Source organism: Gallinula chloropus (genome assembly GCF_964237585.1).
Source record: "Gallinula chloropus genome assembly, chromosome: 4".
In the NCBI taxonomy this organism is placed as follows: Eukaryota; Metazoa; Chordata; class Aves; order Gruiformes; family Rallidae; genus Gallinula; species Gallinula chloropus.
Window position 1 is genome coordinate 13,789,376 of NC_140088.1, and position 22,621 is coordinate 13,811,996.

At 38.5% G+C, this 22,621-nt stretch overlaps 1 protein-coding gene across 1 annotated transcript in view; it reads left to right on the forward strand.

Moving 5' to 3' along the window:
* The window catches only part of LOC311191552 (neuroendocrine protein 7B2-like), a gene marked incomplete at both ends in the record, with an annotated part of 28,558 nt that extends 11,783 nt beyond the window's left edge, over window positions 1-16,775 (forward strand). Inside the window, 4 exon segments of the mRNA XM_084263761.1 lie at window positions 4,275-4,424; window positions 7,374-7,486; window positions 12,893-12,946; window positions 16,680-16,775. Of these exon segments, the coding sequence (XP_084119887.1) occupies window positions 4,275-4,424; window positions 7,374-7,486; window positions 12,893-12,946; window positions 16,680-16,775 (413 nt within the window).
* Window positions 16,776-22,621: the final 5,846 nt, after the last annotated feature.

The following is a 22,621-nucleotide window of genomic DNA, read 5'->3' on the forward strand; positions in this document are numbered from 1 at the left end:
CAGTGAAGGCTGCTTCTTCGGCACAGCATTTCCCTTCTGTCATTCCCTGTACCTGGTATCATGTGAGGGAGAAAAACAGCAAAAAGGGTCACGTCAGATTCATTTTTGGTACACTCCATCTCTTGCTGGCAATGGTTCCCTTAGGAATTTTACCCAAATGTGATAAGATATACGAGGGTTCCCTTGCAGCTGTTGTGTGCTTGGAGTTTGCACAGGCCAAGATCCTTAGAGGTGCAGTTCTTACTTGGAGGATTATTCCTCTGTAGATCTGGGAAGGGCTTGGACAGTTTAAGAATCTGCTTCATGTTGTTTAAGAGCAAAACTATGAAAACTAAGGCAGCTAGCATGACTCTGTAATAAAGGGCTTAAATTTAGGTATCTGGGATGTAATGAGTCACCACTGACACTCATGATCTGTTTGATTTTGTGTCTTGGTGCTAAGATTGGCCAAAACATCTCTTTTCTGAATCTGTAAGTGCGTAACCCTATCTACACTGTGACTTGTGTTGTCTGTATTTGATGTCGAGGGGTGCTTTTGAGAGCAGATTTGTTTCAGTTGTGCTTTACGGTCCCAACAGGTGGGTAGCAGCAACCAGGAATTCAGTGGGCTAAGAGCTTTTCCATCGGATGTGTTGGATCAGGGGAAATGATACTGATAGGAAACTAGTTGTTCTTTGTGTTTTTTTTCTCTTCCCCACCCCCCCCCCCACCCTCCCCCCACCCCCTGCCCTTCCCCCAAAGAGCGGAGTGGTTGTGCTGTCTTCCCCCCGAGACAGTAGAGGTCCTACAAAAAAAATTAGCTAAAATGCAGGCATTTATATTTTTTAGTCATTCTGAATATCTCCAGCTGAGATAATGGTGGTAGTTGGTGAGGTAAGTAATGGCTTTTCTAGAATTATAGGAACGGGGAGAGGTATTATTCCATGTTTTGTTTTCCACTCGGCAGCAGTTCAAGTGCACTGCCAGAAGATGGCTACATATATATCTCAGTCCAAGAGACTTAAATATCTAGTTTATCTTTTAGGAACATAAAATAGCCACATGCTCATGCAGAAATCATGCACATGAAAGTTGGTTGTTTGAGGTGGTTTTTTTGCTAGTGTGTGTCACACAAGCCAGTTTCATACAAGACATAAGGTGAGATGGGAAAACCTGTGATTTACCGAGCCAATCCTTTCTCAGTGCAATTCTTCCCTGTACTGTTCTTCTGGATTTTTGCTAATCCATATTCAAGTAATTTAAACACTGATGTCTCCCACTCTCATCCTTCCCTTGGCTAGGGAATTACATAAAGTTCCTTGATATTTAATAGTGCTGGCTTTTCCTTTCAGCCTCTGCCTCAAGGTTTGTTCTGGGTTCGAGCAACCCATCTTGTGCTGGTTTTGAAGACAACTATGTATGTTTGTACAGCAATATTTTGACTTGGTAGCTGCAGTGCTTTTAATCCTAGTATGTTTCTCCAAATCAAGAACATTGCAATACCAAAACTAGCACAGCTTGTTAAATACTGTGCATAATACCCCGATTTAGTATATTCATAGCATTTAATTTTTAGTATTGCAGTTTATATTGAATGCCTAATTTATCAGAGCTTATAAGGAATGAGCTTTGATAACGCTATTAAATTGTTGAAGTGTGCTAAATTATGGCACCAGAGCAGGTGCTGTTGTTTCCAGCTCTTTCAGAAAGAAAATAAAAAAAAAAAAGCCTTAAATAATCCTGGCCATTTATACCTAAAGGAAACAATTCTTTATATTAATATATAAAAAGATTGTTTTGTACTCGGTCAAGGGAATTCTTGGCAGCCAGTTTAAGCTTACATGTATATATAGCACACTGGAGCCTGCTAAGTACCTCTGTTTTCTTTATGGATGGAGCTTTGGTGCCAAGAGGTCTGCACCACATACAAGCAGAGAGATGCTTCTATCTGAGGGATTGTCCAATAGCAAACCACATTGTATACAGGATGTTCAAACACGTATTGATTATGCGGTTCTGTAGTTTACAGCAGAATCATAACTTGATGCTTTTAAGTACATATATGCAATCAATCCTCATGTGAAGAAACTCAATAGAAATCTTTTATGATGTACATTAGACATTAGATTGAATAACATTAGATTAAATGTATGTTATACTTTTATTTTAACCTCATCACCATAGCATTATTGTGAATCTATGCAACTCTTACAAGCATCATCTTTGTGTTAACTATGGACTGTAAATGCATGATAAAGTCCATAGCATGTATAACACTATTCTGGTTTTAGTACCAGGTGTCAAGGTCAGCTACAAGGGAAAATCTCTTATAACACAGATGCAGAATTTTTATATGGGCTACTTTCATATTTGTTATGTATCTGTAAAACTTTCTTTCACTGTTTCATTACAAAATAAGAAACTTTTACTTGAGGAGGAAAATTAGTGTGTTGATTAGATTTTAGTCCATTGTGCAAATAAAATTGAAATATATATGCTTATAGACTAACTTGCTTCTGGTACTATACGGCCACGTTCCAACAGATTATTTGCAAAATACTTGACTCAACCGCCACTTGTAAGTATAGGAATGAATGCCAAATTTGTCAAGACTGCCTTATGTTACCAGTTTTTAAAAGTGGTTATGTTAGCTTACAATGCCTAGCTGTATAAATAATGATTTAGGCTGGTAGTATTTATTTGTAAGTTGGGACAGGGGTTCTTGGATGATTCTCCTGGAACAGTTTTCATGTTTGGAGGCTTTACTCTAATCTTCTGGATATATGAAAATTATAGAAATTGAAAATAAGACTATTTGGTGATAATATGGTGATTGTGCTATTTACTCAAACAGTTGTGTCTGCGTTCACTCTTCAACTTGCATTTTCCAATCATTCAAATTCCTTTTCTTCTTATTCATTGTTAGTGGAATTTATATGTTGACTGTATGTTGTTATCCCTCATTTTATAGGGTTTTAAAAAAATGTTGCTCTGCTGTCACACAACCATCTCAGTGCTCACTAACTACATTAGCTGTTGCTGCAGTGTGTGTGGTGGCTGTCTGATGCCAGGGAAAAAGAGCATGCTTGAAATGAAGCTTTTATTTGTCTGAACTTCAAAAGAGTACTGTGCAGTAGTATTTAAAAAACTCCACAAGCAGCTGGGTTTTAGCCTGTAGATGCATTTGGCCAGTAAAGCAAGCAGAAAAGATCTGAAGCACATAAATATTTGTGGAGAGCCATATAGAGAGAATGGCCTGAGCCTGGTTCCCAAAGCTTTAATGGAAGACCCTACTTGTCAAAGGTGTCCAAGCTGAGATGCGTGGAAGAGGGCTGTAGCACACTGCTGCTGTGTGCACTTGCCCAAGAAGAGGAAGTGTGTCATTGAGCCTTCCACCACTGTGTCATAAAACATGCTGCACGCTGCTGTTGTAATCCTGCACCGATGGTGCTCCAAGTCCTGCAGGGCAAATATAAAAGCCTGCGTTAGAACAGAGCTATGCAGTAAAGGTGTAAACATCACTGAATGTGACATTCCATACTGTAATGGCTACTGTGTAGTAGTCACATGCACAAGAATTCCCATCAACAATATTTACTTTTAATCACTTTTCATCATTGCTGCAGGAAACTCAAATTTGCCTCTTAAGAAATGGTCTGGTTTGAAAATAATTTTCCAAGCTGTATACAACCAAATTTGCTATAATATCTTGGCTCCCCTCATGACTGACTTAGTGTATTTCTAGGCTGTACAAATAGCATTATTTCTAAGTCATTAATTTGTCATCTTTGGTTTGAGTTGGAAGGGACCTTGAAGAACATCTAGTTCCAAGCCCACTGTCATGGGCAGGGACAGCAGACTGCCCAAATATCCATCCAACCCAGTCTTGAATGCTTCTTGCTGTGATGCTGTCTTGCCACATCCTCTTCAATTTTTAGTTGCTACAATGCACGGTATCAGTGACTGACTATGCTTGTGCAGTAAATCTACTAAGTCCCATTACTGTCTTATGTTTCTTTGTATTTTCTTACCTATAACTTAGTTATGGAAAAAAACAACCCTAAAATTAACAAGTGGATTGTTTTATTGCCTAGTTTTATTTTTCATTACCTAAATGATCTGATTTAGGTCACAGGTTTATATTTCTAAAACAAACAGCTGAAATCTAAACTTGGATCTGTCTTTATAACGATTATATATGTATTTTTTAAATCTAAGTCTGTACTACTTGAAGCAACTAAAGCACTTACACTTTTAATCTTGTAAAAAGTCTGTGTGTAAATTGCCTTTGCTAGGTGGTGCACATGAGGGTCTCCAGCACTTGGGTCCTTATGGCAATATCCCAAACATCGTGGCTGAGCTGACAGGAGATAATGTACCAAAGGATTTCAGTGAAGATCAAGGGTATCCTGACCCTCCAAATCCCTGCCCGATTGGAAAAACAGGTAATTCTGCTGAAGCCTTTACACTTTTGTCTTCACTGTACATCTTTCTCTTTTGTTTCAGTACTAGGTAGTACAGCACTTGATCAGCAATAGGTGTTTTCTTTCATTCTCTACCCCAAGAGCAGAACTGTCAAGCAACCTGATGGTTTAGATGATTATTTTTTTAAGCATATGTACCTTCTGTATTGCTATATGACTGCTAGAGTAGGTGAGGTGGAAGAAATCATCCTGACCTCAGACTAGAAGTGGTGAGATTTATGATAGTGTCTTGTTCCTGGGGGGAGTTAATTTTTAGGCTGGCCCCTGAAAAAAGTTATCATTCTGTACAGATGAGATTTACCCTTATTTTAGAGACTTTCATTGTGCCAAGAGGAATGAAACTGTCTGCCCTGATCTCCAACTCAGACCATGAGTCAATATTTAAGATACCTTGGCTCTAATCCATGTGGCTTTATAGCTCACTGAGGGTGCATCCATGCCAAGAAATGGAGAACTACGTGGACATACCCCAGCTCCTTGCACGCAGGCTCGCTCTGGCAGAGGAGCAGAGCAGCCTCGGAGTGCCGGAGCGGTACCCGAGACACCCAGCATGTCCCTCCTCTTGGAGCCGCACGTATACCAAGCTATGCGGGTGGCTAGTGCCAAAGGGTCTTTAAAGCACCACTGCATGAGCATGATATCAACGTTATCCTAAGGGAATTGAACCTTTTCCTGTTATTTGAGCCAAGGAGTGATTTTCAGTACTGAAAGTAGTAGTAAAACACCCATTGGCTGCCTTGGGAGCTGGAACTGGGAACGAGCTCTCTATTTTTCGCTCATTTTTTATTTGTGAGCTAAGAGATCCTTTCAAAATCTTGTCTGTTTAGTTTTCTTTTATTTTATTTGGATAATTCAAAACAGTTGTCTGTGTTCTTATTAAAAATGTTCTAACTAGCTTAGAATTGATAAAAAGTAAATACTTGTCAAAAAAAGTTTTCCAAAGAGTGCTTTTACATTTCATTCAAAAATATGACCAAATTTTGAACAGTTCTCACTTGCTGTTTTCTGTTGCAGCCCATTTGGTGACGATGGCTGTATGTCCTCTGAAATAATATGTAATCTTCCATTTTGCTCAATATAGCTGTGTCTGACAGGTTGCAAATGATGGGTTTAGGTTTCTTCACATACACAAGCGTGTGCACACACGCACACAGACTGTTTTCTGTGCTTGTCCATTAGACTTCTGTTAGTGATTAGATAAATAAAATAAAAACCTGGCATCCAATTTAAAATGCTTTGAAAATCCCTTCAGTTTTTCTTTTTTAGGTGAAATAGAAGTTGTTAGCTAAGCTAATACAGTCAGATATGAAAACAGCAGGGATTCTTAGGGAAGTGCTGCCTGCTCAGATAAATGGCTCTGTCGTAGGTGCTGTGACTGAAGATAGTATCTACCGGGATTAGAGTAAAATGTTTTTCAGAGCCTTAAATGGAAATTCAAGTGGTGACTGTTAAAACTGTATTATGCATACAAATTACTGGAGGCCTTCCTCAATCAGGTCTGTGGATTTGCTTAATGGAAAACAATTTTTCCAGTCACTGTCTACATATGTACATTCCACAGCGGGAATACATAAGCCTGGAGCACTTGAGCTTGAAGACTTTTGGCTTAGCAGTTGGAGAGGGCACGCACATGTCCAGCTGCCCTTTGTGTTTTCTACCAAAAGGCACAGAAGCTCTGAGGAGGTCTACCACATTTCTGTTGTCACCTGCTTCTCTCTTGAGGCAACCCTGCCCCTGCTGAGACTGAAATAATTTTTAAGTGCTTGTAGTTAACTTTAATGGTTTCTGAGTTAACTTAGCCAGTGTGGTTACTTTTCCCCTGTTTGCTATTGGCAACTTCCCCTGATTCAAAGGAGAAAAGAGAGAAATCAGGATCTCTTGAACTTAGACTAACCTCCTCAGGTCATTGAATTAACTAATTTTTAAGTCAAGTCTTTACAGTTTCACAGATAAGGGGGGAGATAAGGAGGGGGGGATAAAAATGCATCCGCCAACCTTTTTATGTGATGATCACACAAAGGTGGAAGGGAAAGCCCACAGGTGTGTCCTCTGGAGTGCCCATGCTCTGGCTGATGTAGCTGCTTGGATGCCCAGCATCGTGCCCTGGGCAGTAGGATCTCCTTGGGTCCACCTGAGAGGAACTTGGGATCCCCATGCTGGTGAGGCAGGAGCTCCAGGAGAGACTTTATCCAAAGAGCTACTCTGGCTTCAAGTTGCTGAATCTTTGTTTAACAATCTAAGGATGACTTATTTTGGAAAACTCTGTAAACTGATACTATCTGCAAAACCATTCATTGCGATTAAAGGAGGTTTTTGGACTTCTCGGATTAGTTATCAATCTGCAAAAAGTTCTTCAAGCTTAAAAATTCTGCCACATCACGTTTTTAGGAAAACTTATAACACATAAAGGATTTTCAGCCATTTTGAAGAAAGTAGCAAACCAGAAATGTTACTTGGTGAAGGAAATTCTGTCTTTGTTCACAGCATCGTTTTACCGTGTCAAAATTTTTGCCTAAACAACTTCTACAGCTTCCTGTGGACACCTCAAAATGAAATGAGGATCCCTTCTGAATCAGAATAACACTCAGTTCTATGTAAAATTAAGCTCAATCACTAATTTAAAAGAAAAGCAAAAAAGAGGGGGAGAACTCAGAAATGAATTTTAGTTCTGACGTTTCATTAAGTTGTGGGTTGTGTTTTGTTGGTTTTTTAAACAATAACTAAATATACCCTGACAAACTTCTTTCAAAAGAAAAAAAATACATGCTATTTCCTAGTCATCCAATTCCTTAAATACTTGGTTGGTTTTTTTAACTGCATAACTGTATTCAAGAATTTTGCTGGTAAATGTGTCATATATTGAGTGCTTCAAAGCTACTAAGCACTCTGTTTTCTAACATGCTTTTGTAGTTGATGATGGGTGTCTAGAAAACACCCCAGACACAGCAGAGTTCAGCAGGGAATACCAGCTGCACCAACACCTTTTTGATCCGGAGCATGACTATCCCAACATGGGCAAGTGGGTAAGTATGTACTTCTTGCTTACTTTTGTTGGATGCGAAACTGGGTATTGTCTGCTGTGTGGGATGCTATGAACCCAGGAGGAGAATATTGTGCTTATTGCTGGAAAAAAGTATCACCCTAAACTTCTCAAAAAAGGTGAACTTGCCATTCAAAAAAATGAAAAGCCCGTAAAAATAAAAAGTAGAAACCCTTGTTTTGTTACCTGTCCCAAGGCTTGACAACTATGTATGTGCTTGATGAATGCAACAAACCACATTTCAAAGTACAGAGAACACAAAACCAAAACTAGTGCAGATTTCAGCCAAGATTTCAGAACATGGCAACCCGAACTTGAAAGATTAGCTATGTTTAGTGACTATTCACTGTTCAGCTACTTAGATGCTAAAAAAAAACCAAACCAACCAAAAAAAGCCCAAGACGGAGTGCAGCAGCGCCTAAACACCTTTAAAAAACCCAAAAAACAAAACCAAAAACCTAGGTCCAGACAACTTGCACGAAAGAATCCTGTCTGGTTTAAAGGAATTTGGAGGACTTGATGCTGCTTCCTCCTCTATTCAGGTTGTGCACGACATTACATTGAAAACTTCTTTTACACATTCTATAAATACAGTGAGCTACTCCAAGGACAAAAATCTTGCTCTGAGTGTGCAAGGACTTTAATAACTTCAGCTAGACTGTTTCTGCAGGATAGAGGCTCCAGAGAGCTCTGCTGCTTAATCTTAGGTTACATCAGTTAAATGTCCAATCCCAAATCCATTTTCAGGCGCCAGGAAAACAATAACAATGATCATAATTTATGCTTCTAGAGCAAATCATGGAATCTCATTTTACGTTGTTATAACACATTAGACTGCCCTCAACCAGTGCTCTGTAAGCATATATTGATAAACGGACATTTGGCAGTGTCTTCTCCTGCTGTAATTGTGAGACAATGATTCATCATTCATAATCAAACCAGTGTAAGATTTATAGTCTTAATTACTTATGTGAGTGCTAAATTTCTAGAGAGAATCGTGCCAAAAATCCAAATTTTGGAAACTCTTCTTGCATTTGAAGTAATTACCATCAAAGGTTTTAATTTTAAAAACACCAGATGGTGAACTTTCTTATTTATGCCAAATAATGCTGTTAGTTTTCTTATTATTCATAAGTAATTTACTTAATACCGCACTGAAGACTATAAAAGCACTCCTTTAAATCTTTGGCCTATAGCAGTATTTCAGAATCAAGCTTACATACTGCGTTGTCATCAGCAACATATATACTTAAAAAAATGGGAGGTAATCATTAGCGAATACTGGCCTTTCTCATTTCTCCATCCATCACTACTAATTCAGGGGAAAAAACTGCTCACGCATGGATTAAAACAGACTGTTAGGTCCTAAACAGTAATCATATCTAGCTGCAGCATAGCCAACTCCAGATCTTTTTAATTAGAGATGAAACAGCTGGTAATGTGCACGAGCAAACGTTCTGCTGAGATCCAGGAGAATCGCCCTGTTTGCCGCCTCCACGATCCGGGAGAATCACCCTGTTCGCCGCCTCCACTGTATGTGACCACACATTAAAAAGACAAATACAGCGATAGCTGGGTTTATGGTTGGTTTTGTTATTTTTATCTCTCTGGAAAAATAAGAGCAGAAAAGCACTCTAGAAATCAGCTGTCTGAGACTTTATGAAAGTAGATCCGATCTTTTAGGTCACTGACCGTCATCTGGATTAGGTCGTAAATGACCAACGCAGCCGACTGCAGGCTGCCTGGCGGGTGACTGCACGCATCCTCATCCTCCTACTGCCCCCACCCACCAAAACCCCCTCTGCCCTCCAGCAGCTTGTTCCTCCTTTTCCCATGGAAGAGCCTGGGGCCAGACGCCCCAGAGGCTGTAGCGGCTGCGTATTTACAGACTGCATTTCCACCAGCTCCTGCGTGCTGTGAAGGCGCTGGGCTGTCACCACCGTCTGACGCCCTTGGAGCCAGTGTGTCTCCTGGACCCGCGTGAGCTGGCGTGTGCTCGCGGCTCTCGGGGGAGCTTCTCCCCTGCCTTTTCCTGCCACGGAGCAGTTGAGGCAGTGTTACACTTCCCACTGATTTGCCCTTTCAAGGATCCAGCATGCATTCCTTAGCCTAACCACAGTAAAACCCAAATTGCACCAGCAGGTCAGAAGAAAAAGACCTGCTTGTTCATGAATAATGGGAAAGAAACAGGTTGGTTTGCTTTGGTGACACACTAATGCTTGCAAAGCTGTGGGATGTCTGCAGTACCTTTGCACAGCAGACACATTTTATGTGGGTAAAGTAAGTCTAGAAGCAATGTACTTATATAATTCTGTGTAGCTGCTAAATATTATGTGCAAACACTGCTAATACATAGGAAGGCTTGAATGTATAAATCGCGTATACTGTGTTAGAGGGAAGAAAGAGGAAGGTTTTTCCTGTCTTTGGGAGAACTCTCCATATATCATGATGCTGACATGTGGGAAGTCTCGGGAAGAGGCTCTGTTTATATGGCTAGATACAGAGTTTATCCTCTCGTCTGCAGACCCAAAGACACTCTCCTTCTCAGATATGGAAAACAGAGGGGACCATGGGAATAGTAAGATGAGGGACTGTCGGAGGTTTCTACCCGAGTGTGTGACCATAGTTTCTACAATTTCTGTCCATAGAGGTTTTGGGATTTTTTTCATTTCCCATCAGTGCAGACTTCGCATCAGTCCCCTTGTGGGAGACAGGTAATTTCCATTTGAGTCTGCCTCTTCCACACCTTGCAACTTGACTCGTTAGATGGTCTGAAGAAGTGTTGTTGGCATCCAGAAAGGCTTACATGAAGATAATTTACAATACACAATTCAGAATACAAATCTGAAAACTGCTTACATGTTAGCAGTATATTTATTGAAATACAAAGTATTAAAAGGAGGAGGAAGGTTCAGCTGTGTCTTCTGACACCGGAATGAGTACAAATGGAAAATTAAAAGCAATTATGTTTTTCATCAACTTTTCTTTTCACTGAAGCAGTGGATAACTTTTCACTCCCAGGGTAGAAATAATGCCAGTTTTGCTTATCAGCTGTGGTGGAGGGATCCAAGACAGTACAAAGAAAAGCAAATGGGAAGCAGGGATAAAATATTCAAGTCCTTGTTAATGAAGCTGACAGCTTTGGCTTCCTAACCTCGATGAAATCCTGAAGCTAGTCACTCATAAATTTCATTTTATTCCAATTTCAGTTATAGTGAGCAACATTAAGTGCATCATTCTTTGCCAACTGATGTTTTTAGAGATCTGGATGACAGTGGTGATTATTAGGATGGGTTATTATAGGCCTGGTATGCAGATTGTTTAATCCAGTGTAGTATATTTAGTGTACTGGAAGTTGTCATGCTTGGTATCTCCATTAAAACTGTAAGTTGACTGAAAAACAAGCCCTCCTGAAAGGGCACAACTCTGCAATTTTCCTTTTTGGCTGTGCTTAATAATGGTGCAGGTCCAGATCATAGAGCTGTAGAGTCTTACTGACTTCAACCAATTTCACTGAGTTCTGAAAGATTTAATGGTAATTCTCTCACATTATTTAGCTGGTTGCACGCATTTCAACGTATGACTTCTTTTGTCCACCCAAATCCCAAGTAGCCCGGAGGGTGCAAAAGAAGCTGTGGGAGTGAGGGATAAGTAGTAATTCACATGTGGCATCTCTCCAGAGGTGCCCCTTCACTCCTAACAGCTCACAGGTACTTCATGAGCAGTTCATGGACAAAGTTTGGTGGCTCAAGCCCTTACGCAGTGGAACATATTTTCAGGATTGCTATTAGCATACAAGCGCACTCTTAGCTCATGCTCCATAACCTCATTTGCTTTGCGCTCCACATAATGCTGAAGTAGTAGTTATGGTCTTAAAACATTCCTAAACAGACTAAACAAAATACAATCTTACTAAGCAGGAACAGTTCAATTGTAAGCAATTTTCCTGAGTGACAGAAACGTTAGCTCCAGTAGTTGTTAAACTTTTTATTTCAGAAACACTATTCTTTCTCTCTCAAAAAGCATACAAATAGTTTACAAAGAGAGGCTTCAGCAGTACTTTGTTTCCTAAAGAGAATAATTTATGCATCCATGGGTTTCTTTAAAATGTTAAATTTAAGTTTTCCCAAAGTAAGTTTGCATAAACGACTAGCCAAGAATGTCTCCCTTGGCCAACTTCATCTCTGTTCCCTTTTGGCACAGCTCAGACAAAATAACTGAGGTTGGGCAAGAGATAGGCCTTGTGAATTTGGGGTTTAATGAACACGAGAAGTACAAAACAGACAATTTTGGCAGATTTCATTGTAACACTTGAAAATGTTTGTTTTTTCTCATATCAAGGCTGCAGAGAGGGTAGAAGTGTTTGGTGAATTTGTCTCGCGCTAGAATTACACTTTCTATTTATATAATCAACGTTAGGTCAGTTGTTTATAACAGAATTAATGGCCTTGTTTATACAGTGTTCTGCTTTTATACATGTAATTCTTCTTCCATTTTCAGGTTAGGGTTTGGTTTTGTTTTTCTTCATAATACACAATTGAAACAAAATGTGTTGAGCATGTGTGTGTTATTCCAGACTTTATTAGAATTCACTACTTGTATGAAATACAACAATATGTGGATGCACTTATGTAAACTATGGTCAGAGTTGGGTTTTATTTTTTTTGTTGTTGTTTTTTTTTTCTTTTCTCATCATCATAACTTTCTCTTCTGCCAAGACGTTTTTGGCAGTTTTTAAAAGGTTCACCATTAAAAATGTTATAGACCAAATGGTTTTTAGAATGGTTATTGAGGGCACTACTTAAACAAAGGAAGAGTTGGCGCTGAACTCCTTTCAGCAAAACTTTGCACTGGGAAGTGTTGATATCTAGAAGGGAATAAGCAAAGACAACAGAACAGTAGGAATTATGCCGATTACTGTTTTTAAAAGGAATCAGAAAATCCCTTGTAAAGGAATTTTTTTTTTCCCTCCTGTTATTGTCACCTCAAATGTATAGAAATATGTACCAGAGGCAGGCAGGTCTCCTGCTTCCTCTCCCTCACACTATTTTATTTTTTTTTTTTTTTTAATATATGTGTTTATGCCATGTATCACGGGATGGGGGACATCCAGTCTATATCTGTAACCAAATGTACTTGATGTACTGATTGCCTGAATGTGGATGATAATATTCTCCAACATAATGGAAAATTACTGGCTTTTGAATTGTTGATGAGATTCTGACTGCTCCTGAAGAACTGCAGGAATATCCACATATTTATTTGTGGTTTATCTTTCCCGTAAAAAGCCACACCCATCCAAACTTGCTCACATGTAACAGCAAAAGTAGTATTTTAAAGGAAGAGTGCAATGAGTCTAATGGCTGCATTTTTTTTTCTCAACTTCCAGAGCAAGAATTTACTCTTTGAGAAGATTAATGGTGGTCCAAAACGAAGAAAGAGGGTAACTATCAAAATACTTGATAGCCTGTGTATCTTCTAGAAAGCTATTCAGAATTAAAATCATTCTCTTGAAATGAAGTTAGTCTAATGACCCTGCATTATGCCTTAGATAATGTGTAAAGCAGGGAATCTCTGTGATAAAATACTAGAGCAGGCTTCGCAAGTGTCCACTGAGTACAAGATGTATTTCTCTAAATAGCCTGTTGCTGTCAGAAGATGCACTTCGATGCAGAGCATTCATTTCAAAAATTTTGTATTATCTATGGTTTTTATCCCATTTGCATAAGAACATTTAAAATTATGTAAATGTCTTTAAAATAGAATTTTAACGTTTCCTAATAAAATATTGGTAAAATTAATTACCACGGTCCATGCATGTGCATATGTTTTGGGGTGTAAATGATGGTAGAACTGATCCTTTAGCTAATACAATTTGATTCACTTACATCCTTAGACTTGGCTCAGATCAAACTCCTATCTGTGTCCTACTGCTTGAAAGACAAAGATGAATGGGCTCTCATCTTTTTTCCCCAAAACGAGGAAGGCAATCAACATATCGCAGAGAATCTCCGCATGCTCCACCTCACTATCTTTTCTCTCTTTTTTTGGTAGCATCAGCCTTTCTTTTATCAAAAAAAAAAATCGCTTTAAGGCAGAGCTGAAGTCCTTAGTTTTGCTGTTGGTATAATTTTTTTTACCAGAAGAAAAAGTCTAGTTCTCTTCCAGAAAGTAGCTTTTCAAAATATAACAGCACAGTTTATATTGTAAATGAAGTAAATTTTGGTTTACAGTAACTGAAGCGTAGCGAAGAGGGTGTATTTATTTATTGATTTAACTCTCATACACAAAGTCTTTGCTAGAAGGGGGTGAAGATGAGTTGGTTTATTACCGATCCACGCATCACTGGTAATAAACATTGCTCAGCCGTAACTTAACAACCTGTCCTGCGCTGATATCTGCCTTCCATTTACATTTGATTTTTTGAGTTTGTTAGTGGAAAAGGAGAAAGGGTAGCCACCTGATTTTAACTCTAAGCAGAATTTACTGTGGAAATGTTATGTGGAATATTAATAGCTAGAACAGCATGCTAACTTGGGATTAGTGCAATATATACATGAGAGAGAAAGGAGAAAAGACAAACACTGTGTTCTGACTGAAGGAACCAGATGCGAAAGGAATAATGGCCAGAGAGACATGACAGCCGCGTGGCCGGGGTAGCTCAGAATTTTGGAGCTTCACGCTTCAGTGTCTTGCTTTGCAGCAGATTTATTTTCTTAGCACAGGCATGTCACTTAAGGGCAAATTCATTATTATTTAAGGTATTTTATTATTTGGAGAGCAGTATCATAATGCTTACTAACGTTTTAATGAACAAGTCTGAATTTTCACTTTATCAGTGGAAGGGTAACCTGCAGCTGTCAGCAGCAGAGTCTGTTTTTCCAGAAACCAAAAAGCCCACTGGATTCCCCTTCTCCCTGCTGCACCCCTGCTGCTCCTCCCTGCCCTTCTGCACCAACAGAGAATTTGGGGAACGCAGCTCCCGGCAACAGATTGGTCTGTTGGGTCAAAATGCCCGATTTTAGCTTAACGCAAGTCCTGTGTAACTGAGTAGACAGTAACTGTGTTGTGTCTACTCGATGCTATAGCGTTCCAGTTGAAGAGGCACTGCTGGAGTCTACAAAGTGACACATTCTATGCATGTTTGCATATCCATGTATTTAGATGTATGTGTCTAACACCAAGCATATGTACCCACAATCAGTATATATAGCAAAGGTATGTATTTACCATTACCAGTATATTTATCATTTGCCACTGCGTTACTTTTTTGCAGCATTTGCAGTGCAAGACAAGGAAGCCTGAAGTGAGCTCTAATTTAACTTGCAGTTCTCCTCTTTTTGCTTTTTGAATTTCTGTGCCTGAGTATACCCTGTCCAGAGTCTAATATCCCAAACGTGACAGGAGTGCCTCTGTGATCACTGAGTCACACTGCTGTGGGCACAGAGCTGTGCTCAGAGGTACTCGGGAACCGCATTGCTTTGAATTCAGCACAGCTGTATAGGCTTAAACATTTTTTTTTTAGTCAAATCAGCCAAAAATGATACATTATATTTTGTGTTTTGTTAGTTGAGAAGGATTCAATTTTTTAATGTATTGTCCTTCTCTTCTACTTTTATTTCAAAAAGTAGCAAGGAAGTACCATTCCAAAAATAAGGCAAATTAATCTTCCTAAGAATCTTCAAATAATTCCTAGAAGTTTATGCAACAGACGAATTTCACTAAATTAACATTAAACAGAACTTCTTTAAACAAACACAAACAAATCACTTACATGTGTCTTATTTTTAACAATTTAAAGCATTAAATGAGTGTCAGTTTTATTTTCAAAGATTTTTCCACAGTCATTTGTGGTTCTTAATATTTTTATGTTTTCACTTGTAGCAGGCAAAGCAGTCAAAACCCCCCCCCATAAAACCCCCAACAGCATTAAGCAAAAGAGCTGCTCTGCACTGTGATTAAGTATTAATGATAGCATGTACAAATCTGGAGAAACCCAAGGTCTTAAAGACAGATCTTTTCCAGAGATTTGACAAATACTTGAGATATATGAAAAAAAAAATATCCCTATTGTAGGAGCCGCTGGTTTTTTGCATAGTTTTGAATTCCTACATTTAGGTGAAAGAAACAGAAATATCACAAGAAAGGTCACTTCTGTGATACAGCCAGCCTGACAAGAATCAGGAGATACTGGAAAATTTGCTTTCCTCCGAAGTTTGTCCTTAGGCAGTTTTCACTGGCATCAAAAACCAGCACATTGGAATTTTTATCTCTAATCCGTAAAGGAGAAAATATATACTTTAATTTTGTTTACACTGACACTGTAACAGGTCAGAAAGTGGGTGTAAATAATATTTAAGTTAATTCTGCAGCTTCGCTAAACTGCTTGATACTTGCAAATACAGTTAATACGTTTTATTCCATGGGTATAGATAAAATTCAAGCATAGGCTTTGTACACTACTATGATCTCCAAACAGTTTTGAGACAGGATCTGTTCTTCTTCAGTCTCACATTGTGCTGCTTACATGGCACAAAGTGAAGCTGAACCCTCGCCGGGATCATCTTTCCAGCATTCCCTTGTTCTGGCAGTGGTAGAAGACCCATTTCCTATGCCAAAACCTTGCTTGGCTCTGCTTCTATGCCAGCAGTTTTTTATCTCAGCATCGAGAGAGGAAGCAAGAAGGGGTTTCCTGGAGAGAAGATGGGCTGAGTAAGAGACTTTGGTCAAAAAACCGCATCGTGGTATCTACCTTGTCTCCCAGCATAAGGTCCATCATAGGCTAGTGACTGTAGCTAAAGCTTACCTTGACTTCTCTAATGGGTTCTGTCCTGCCTCAAGGATTAGAGTTTTTGATCTACTGCTGCTTCTCTGCTGAACCAAGGAAAGGAAGTGTGCAGCGAAGAGACAGTGTTAATTCAGACTGCCCTACATTCTCAGTAATCCTCCTTCACTTGTATTCTTTTTAGTGGATTGGATTAAATTCTTGCACACAGAAAGTATTAGAAAACAAAACATTGATTAACTTGTAGATTTACTCCCTGGGAGCAATTTTTTTTTTCCCAGTCTGCAAATATTTGACAGATAAGAAATATATTAATATATCCACTAATCCTGGATACCTTTTTTATGTTTCCCTGTTTCTAATATGTATAAATAATTTTCAACTTTTTCAGAGTGTGAACCCGTATCTGCAAGGACAGCGACTGGATAATGTTGTAGCAAAGAAGTCTGTTCCACATTTTTCAGATGAAGACAAGGGTCCTGAATAAGTACAATAAAAATGAATGATGAAAACTCATGCCATCCTCTGCTAGATCGTACTATTGCTTATATATATAATCATCTATTAAAATCCTTGTGAATGGCAGCATGTTTATTATTTATATAATTGTAGATGAAAAACAGCTGTATTTATAACAGTATGTTCTCCTAGATAACAAAAATATGGTTCTGTTTTTTGTTAAGTTATGGTAAAAGGCCATTTCTGTTGGTTTTATTTTAGTCATGGAGCAAACTTTAAAAATGTTAGTCATTTTAATAGCTAACGTGAGGTAAATGGTCTTAATGAGCAGCTTGTAAATAGGAAGATGTTAAAAAAAAAAAAAGCCTGGTTTGACTCCAACATTTAATCTTAAATGTTACTATGTTTGACACATGAAAATTATAGTTTTATGTTTTGTTCACAAATATTGTTACTTAGCAAAGACAAAGTATTTATTTTACCCAGAGAATTTTGGCTTTTGGTTCATTTTAATAAACATTTAAGCAATCTACAAGGTTTGCAAAGTGACATTTTCCAAAATATTTCAGAGGCTCGTTTGTCTTGGTTATTGCTGTGCAAATTAAAAAATTAAAGAACTGCTTTTTGACTCTATCCACTGAAATATTTTTCTGTTAGTTTTAATCAATCCATGTCCATGACTTTCCTGACCACTTGCACATCTTTCTTCCTTATCCATGGTACTGTTGTGTGAAAATTAATCTCCACCACTGCTCTTTGTGTTACTAAAAGCAGCAATTGGGCATTATAACATTCTTAAATTGTGTGTCCCTGGGATATCAGAAGCGAACATGGAGATGTTTGTCTGTATAATAAGATTGTGTCAACATTCTCTTCATCTAAATTCAGGATATGAAAGTCATTACAGTTGATGATCTTCTGTAAAACTATGATGCTGTTTTTGAAGGGTTTTTTTTTAATTGCCTTTTTGTTCCTTGGAGGCTGAAGAACTTTGTCTCAGAAAACAGAGCTCTCCCTTTCTAAAAGATGACAATGTAAAATTACCTGAAATTTTGTTACTTTCAGGTTGCATTAGAAGTATTTCAAGCCAAGTGCATGGAACATTGGAATTATAGAAAACAGCATTAGCAGACGCTGTAAAATAGTGATGATCCATTAGAAAAATCAGACAAGAAACTAACAGAAATACCTCCATAAATTAAACTCAACAGGATGGCACAAATATAACTCTGTATGGCGTTGACTTTTTCTATCCCAGCACTTAGTAACTTGTAATAAATTATGTATGCAGAGTTGGTCCTCTCACGTCATTTATGGGTAGATTGCAAAACTCTGTAACATTCTAGGCTGAACTCTCATGTCTTCCACATTTCCTCTTCAAAAAAAAAAAAGGCCAAACCCTGGAAGAGAAAGCTAAATGGTATGTAGTGCAGTGGGGTTTATTCTCGCATGTGACATAAAATTGAGGTGTTTGTGTGAAGAGCTCCTTCCACTTCCAGTGCCTAGAATGGTATGGGAGTAGTAATCCAGCTGTTCACATGAGAGAATGTATATTCTCTGCTTCTTACATTTACTCGTTATCTGTACTCCTGCTTAGTCTTCACACAAGTATTGACAGTCCTAGTTGCAAAGGTTATTTCCAAACTCAGAAAACTGTATATCCCAGAATGAATCTGAAATCAGAACCCACTGATGCCCAGTGGCCCAGAGTGTGTGAACTAGTCATTCCTCCCACCCAGCCCCACTGCCAGCCTCCAGTTAGTCAGAGGCCAGATTTTCAGCCCTGAGAAACTTGAGTTTCTTCAGATACTCAGCTGTCTTAATGCTTCTAAAGTAATCTGAGGCATATTCTGTCCTTACTTGTTCCACTAAAATCCCTTTTCATCGCGAAAACGAAGTAGCCATGAAGGCAATTTATTTAATTTTTTAAGCGCTTAGTAAGGACCAGCACATAATAAAAGGCAGCATGTACAGTAATTGGGATCTTAGAAAGGGAAGAGCAAAGAATTGCTGTTTGCTTAATACTATCAGATACTTGAAGCACATCAGTTTACTTGCTTACATCCCCTACTTGGGGATGTGATAATCTGGTGCTGCAAATTGACCTCAAAGGGATCCCCTGTAGCTGCCTGTGAGGCTGGTGGGGCATGAGGAGCTGCCCTTTTGCCTGAGCTAGATCTGCACAGAGCAGACAAAGGAAAAAATACACAATTTAGATGGAGTTTTTGTCTTTAAATACAAGCAAACACCAACCCTTTGCACTGCACGGTACAATGATGTGACTTACAGGAACTGTCTGCTGGAAGAAATCAAATGTGTGGTGGTGAGCAGCCGCCTGCTGAGTCCATCAGGCAGCTTGAGTGTTTCACCAGGAAGACTCAACAGCACTATTGTGAAACTTTAATAAAATATAGCTATTACACACCATAGAGATTAATTACTCTAGATTTCACAGTAGAGCTACCTTTCCATACTGGGATTGGTAGTCCCACGTTAAAAAAAAAAAACCTAAAACAAAATAACAAAAACCAACCACAAAAAGTTGTCCCTATTACTGCTCCAATGACAGACTAAACACACATACATAGATTTGGGGTTTTTGTTAATAGAGAATCATCCCAATGCTGGTCTTGTGGAATCAATGAGCAAAGATACTAACCACCCCCCTCACTAAGAGCTCACTCCACCAAACCCGTATTGGCAAGAATGTGAACAGCTGAATAGCTGCTCAGCTCTTACAGGTGTAGTCACCCCTTCACATTTACAATGCATGTGAATTAAGGAACGCATATATCACTATTGTTTAGAATTTTCATTAAATTAAAACCTTTTTAGATTATTTTAAAATCTGCAAGTATGTTAATTACCTCTAACGCATCTGAGAGGCAATGTGCTTGAAAGAAGCTGTACAAAATAAAGCATATTTCCATGCAATGTTGCTTTTGTCTGGTAAAGAAATATTTATGACCCTAGCTTAAAAAAAGCACTGTGTAACTGAGCGGATTATAGTATTTGATTTATGACACAAAACTTACTCTGACAGTACATGTATATATATGTGTGTGTGTATATATATATTCACACACACTAAAATATACTATTTAAAAGATAATATAGTCTTATAATAAACTCAGTAGTGCAGAATATAAAGATGTCAACCCACAGAAGAAAGCAATATATAAATGCTTAGTGAATTATTTAGGAGGGGAAATAGCGATATGCTGCTTTTTATTGGCACGTTTGCACTCACCTAACAAAACCATGCAGCTAATCTATTCAGCAACTTGTGAGCAAACCAAAGGAACTTGGAAGCAGTTCCTGGGAATGGGATGTCAAAGTCCTGAGAGATACTTACAGAGCTGTAAGTAAAGCTGATCTGAAGCTTATTTTATCAAAATATAATGAATTGTATCTCCATCTTTTAAACTGAGCAAGGACACAGGCAGAAAGATGACTACCAAATCAATTAAATATTTAGCTTTATTGTGCATGAAGTAAAATTTAAGCCCCTTTGGCTCTAAATGTCAGGAGTTGGGGATGAAGAAAAGTATTTTTTTGACAGTGAAGAGGAATCTTGAGTCCATGCCCTCAAATCAGGTCTCTAACCAGTAGCTGTGTGAAAGTGTTGAAAAGGTTTTGTTTTCATTTTCATGCTGTACAAACAACATTTCATTTTGTTGGGAAAAAGCCCGTAACAACACCAACCCAGAACAAATGGAATCCTCTGGCCTTTTTGCTGGTAAGCTCACTAAACCAATTCTTACCTCATTTCTAATACTGTAGTACTTTTCCTGTGAATTAATTTTTAAGCAAGTACTTCTTTTTTATGTACAAGTCTGGAAAGTCTGGATTATTAAGGCAAGGAGTTCAGTCAAAGTCACAGAGTGAGATCTATGGAAGAAAAGGAAGGCAGACAGATTCAGAAGCCGCTACCATGACCACAGAAAAATTTAACATTTATGAGGAAAGTACATTTTCACGTGACCCGTATAAAAGATGTGTGAGTTCACTGTTTTAATAGCTACGTGCACCACAGGTAAGATTTAAGGTATCCCTGCAACGATGAGCAAAGATAGCAAGCTTCCTTAAAGTGCTCAGCCACTGACAATGACCTACTTAGATGCAAACTAAATAACCACCAAAAGGAAATGCAGAAGAAAAGGTGAAATTGCCATTATGAAGGGCCCCATGAACCACATATATGGCTGCTTGGCACAGGACTGGGTCCTAAGGCAAGATTTCTTATATGAGAAAATGAAAGGGTTAAGTGAATTATTCTCCAGGCACATACATGGTCCAGTTCTACCATATTCAAACCTTTCACTATTAGGGGAAGAATTAAGTCTTCCTAATTCACCATGAGAAAGAAGTACACAGTATCAGTTCATGTTTGCTTTATTTTTGATGCCAACTGCTTTGCTGTGATGACATGGATCCTGATGGTTGGTAGAGCTCCTATCCATGTCATATGTTCAACATATGGGAGCAAAGCAAACTTTAAATGATGTGAGTGTCATGGCAGCAGCATTACCAATTGGAATGACAAGATCTTGACAAAAATCGTGTTTTACTAACAAGGTCTATTTTTGTATGTGGGGCAGAGGTGGGGAGGGAATCAAAGCTGATGATAGGAAATAAGATGCCTTCAGGCTTTAGAGATTAGGTAGACCCAAGTCACCCACTTTTATTCTTTCCTGTAGTTCCTGCTACCAAAACACACAAAATCCAGCTTCTATTGCAGAATCTGTTTCTTCATCCTACTCCACTCTCCAAGAAAAACAGTGGTGGGAGTCAGTGGCTAAATTCCATTGTAAACTGAGGCAAAGGAGAAAGGACAAGGAAAAAGAATGCATTATTTGCTAGTAGCCTCAAACTGACCCATGTTTCCTAACCAGTATAATTCATTTGCAGACCATTAAGCCCTGATTTTAAATGTATAAATGCTGACTACTTTTACTCCAGATCTTTGTTCTGAATCTAATCACCATATGACAGTGCAACTTTCTCAGTCATGGAACATCTCTGTTAGAGATAGCAGGGTTTTTACGTCTAGGCATCTGAATACTTGTTAGATCACAGAACGGTCATATGACATTGATGCTGAATTCAGTCTTAGCCTTTTAAAATTAATTCTTTATTCTGAGAAACAAACAAAAAGATTGTACAAGTTCTTCATTGCATTATCTACATTCTAATGCCCAAAGGTTCTCTAAAAATGGCTGAAATTCAAGTGGAATAGCCACTATGGGGAAATGTCATCCTGATTCCTCACCCTAACATAGAACACCTTTCTACATTGAGAAATAAAATACCATGTTGTGGCATTTTGTATTTCCAAATGGACAAAACAGACTCTTGAAAGTCAGGTCATCCAGAGAAACACTCATAATTCACTGTTGGTTATATTTTCCCTTTTTTTAACAAAGCTGCAACTAGTGACTAACTCAATTGCAAAACTTTAAGTGACTTCAATGAGGAGTGCAAGGCTATAAGATTTATGGGCTTTAAAGCTGTGTTACTGCAACTGAAGCAAGAAACCTATTTTTAGTGTTGCATGAACCATTTATCAATTTAGAAATTGTCATAACTCATTTAAGTAATTTCTTTCAAAGTCAGTTATAACAGATAAGCACTGCTGTCATAGTTTATGCACAGACCCTGCCTACTAGTTAAATTCCCAAACAACCATACAACTCAGCTGCCACAGGGATCTGTGGATGCACAGGTAACATGTGCACACTGTTAAAATGCACACAAAGTTTTTCCTGCTTCTTATTCCTTATAGCTTCTTTGTGCTATTCCCACAGTGTCTCTAGCTTTTTGGATTATTATGAGTCTGAACTTATGGGGTCTCCTAAGACTTGGTTTCAGGGG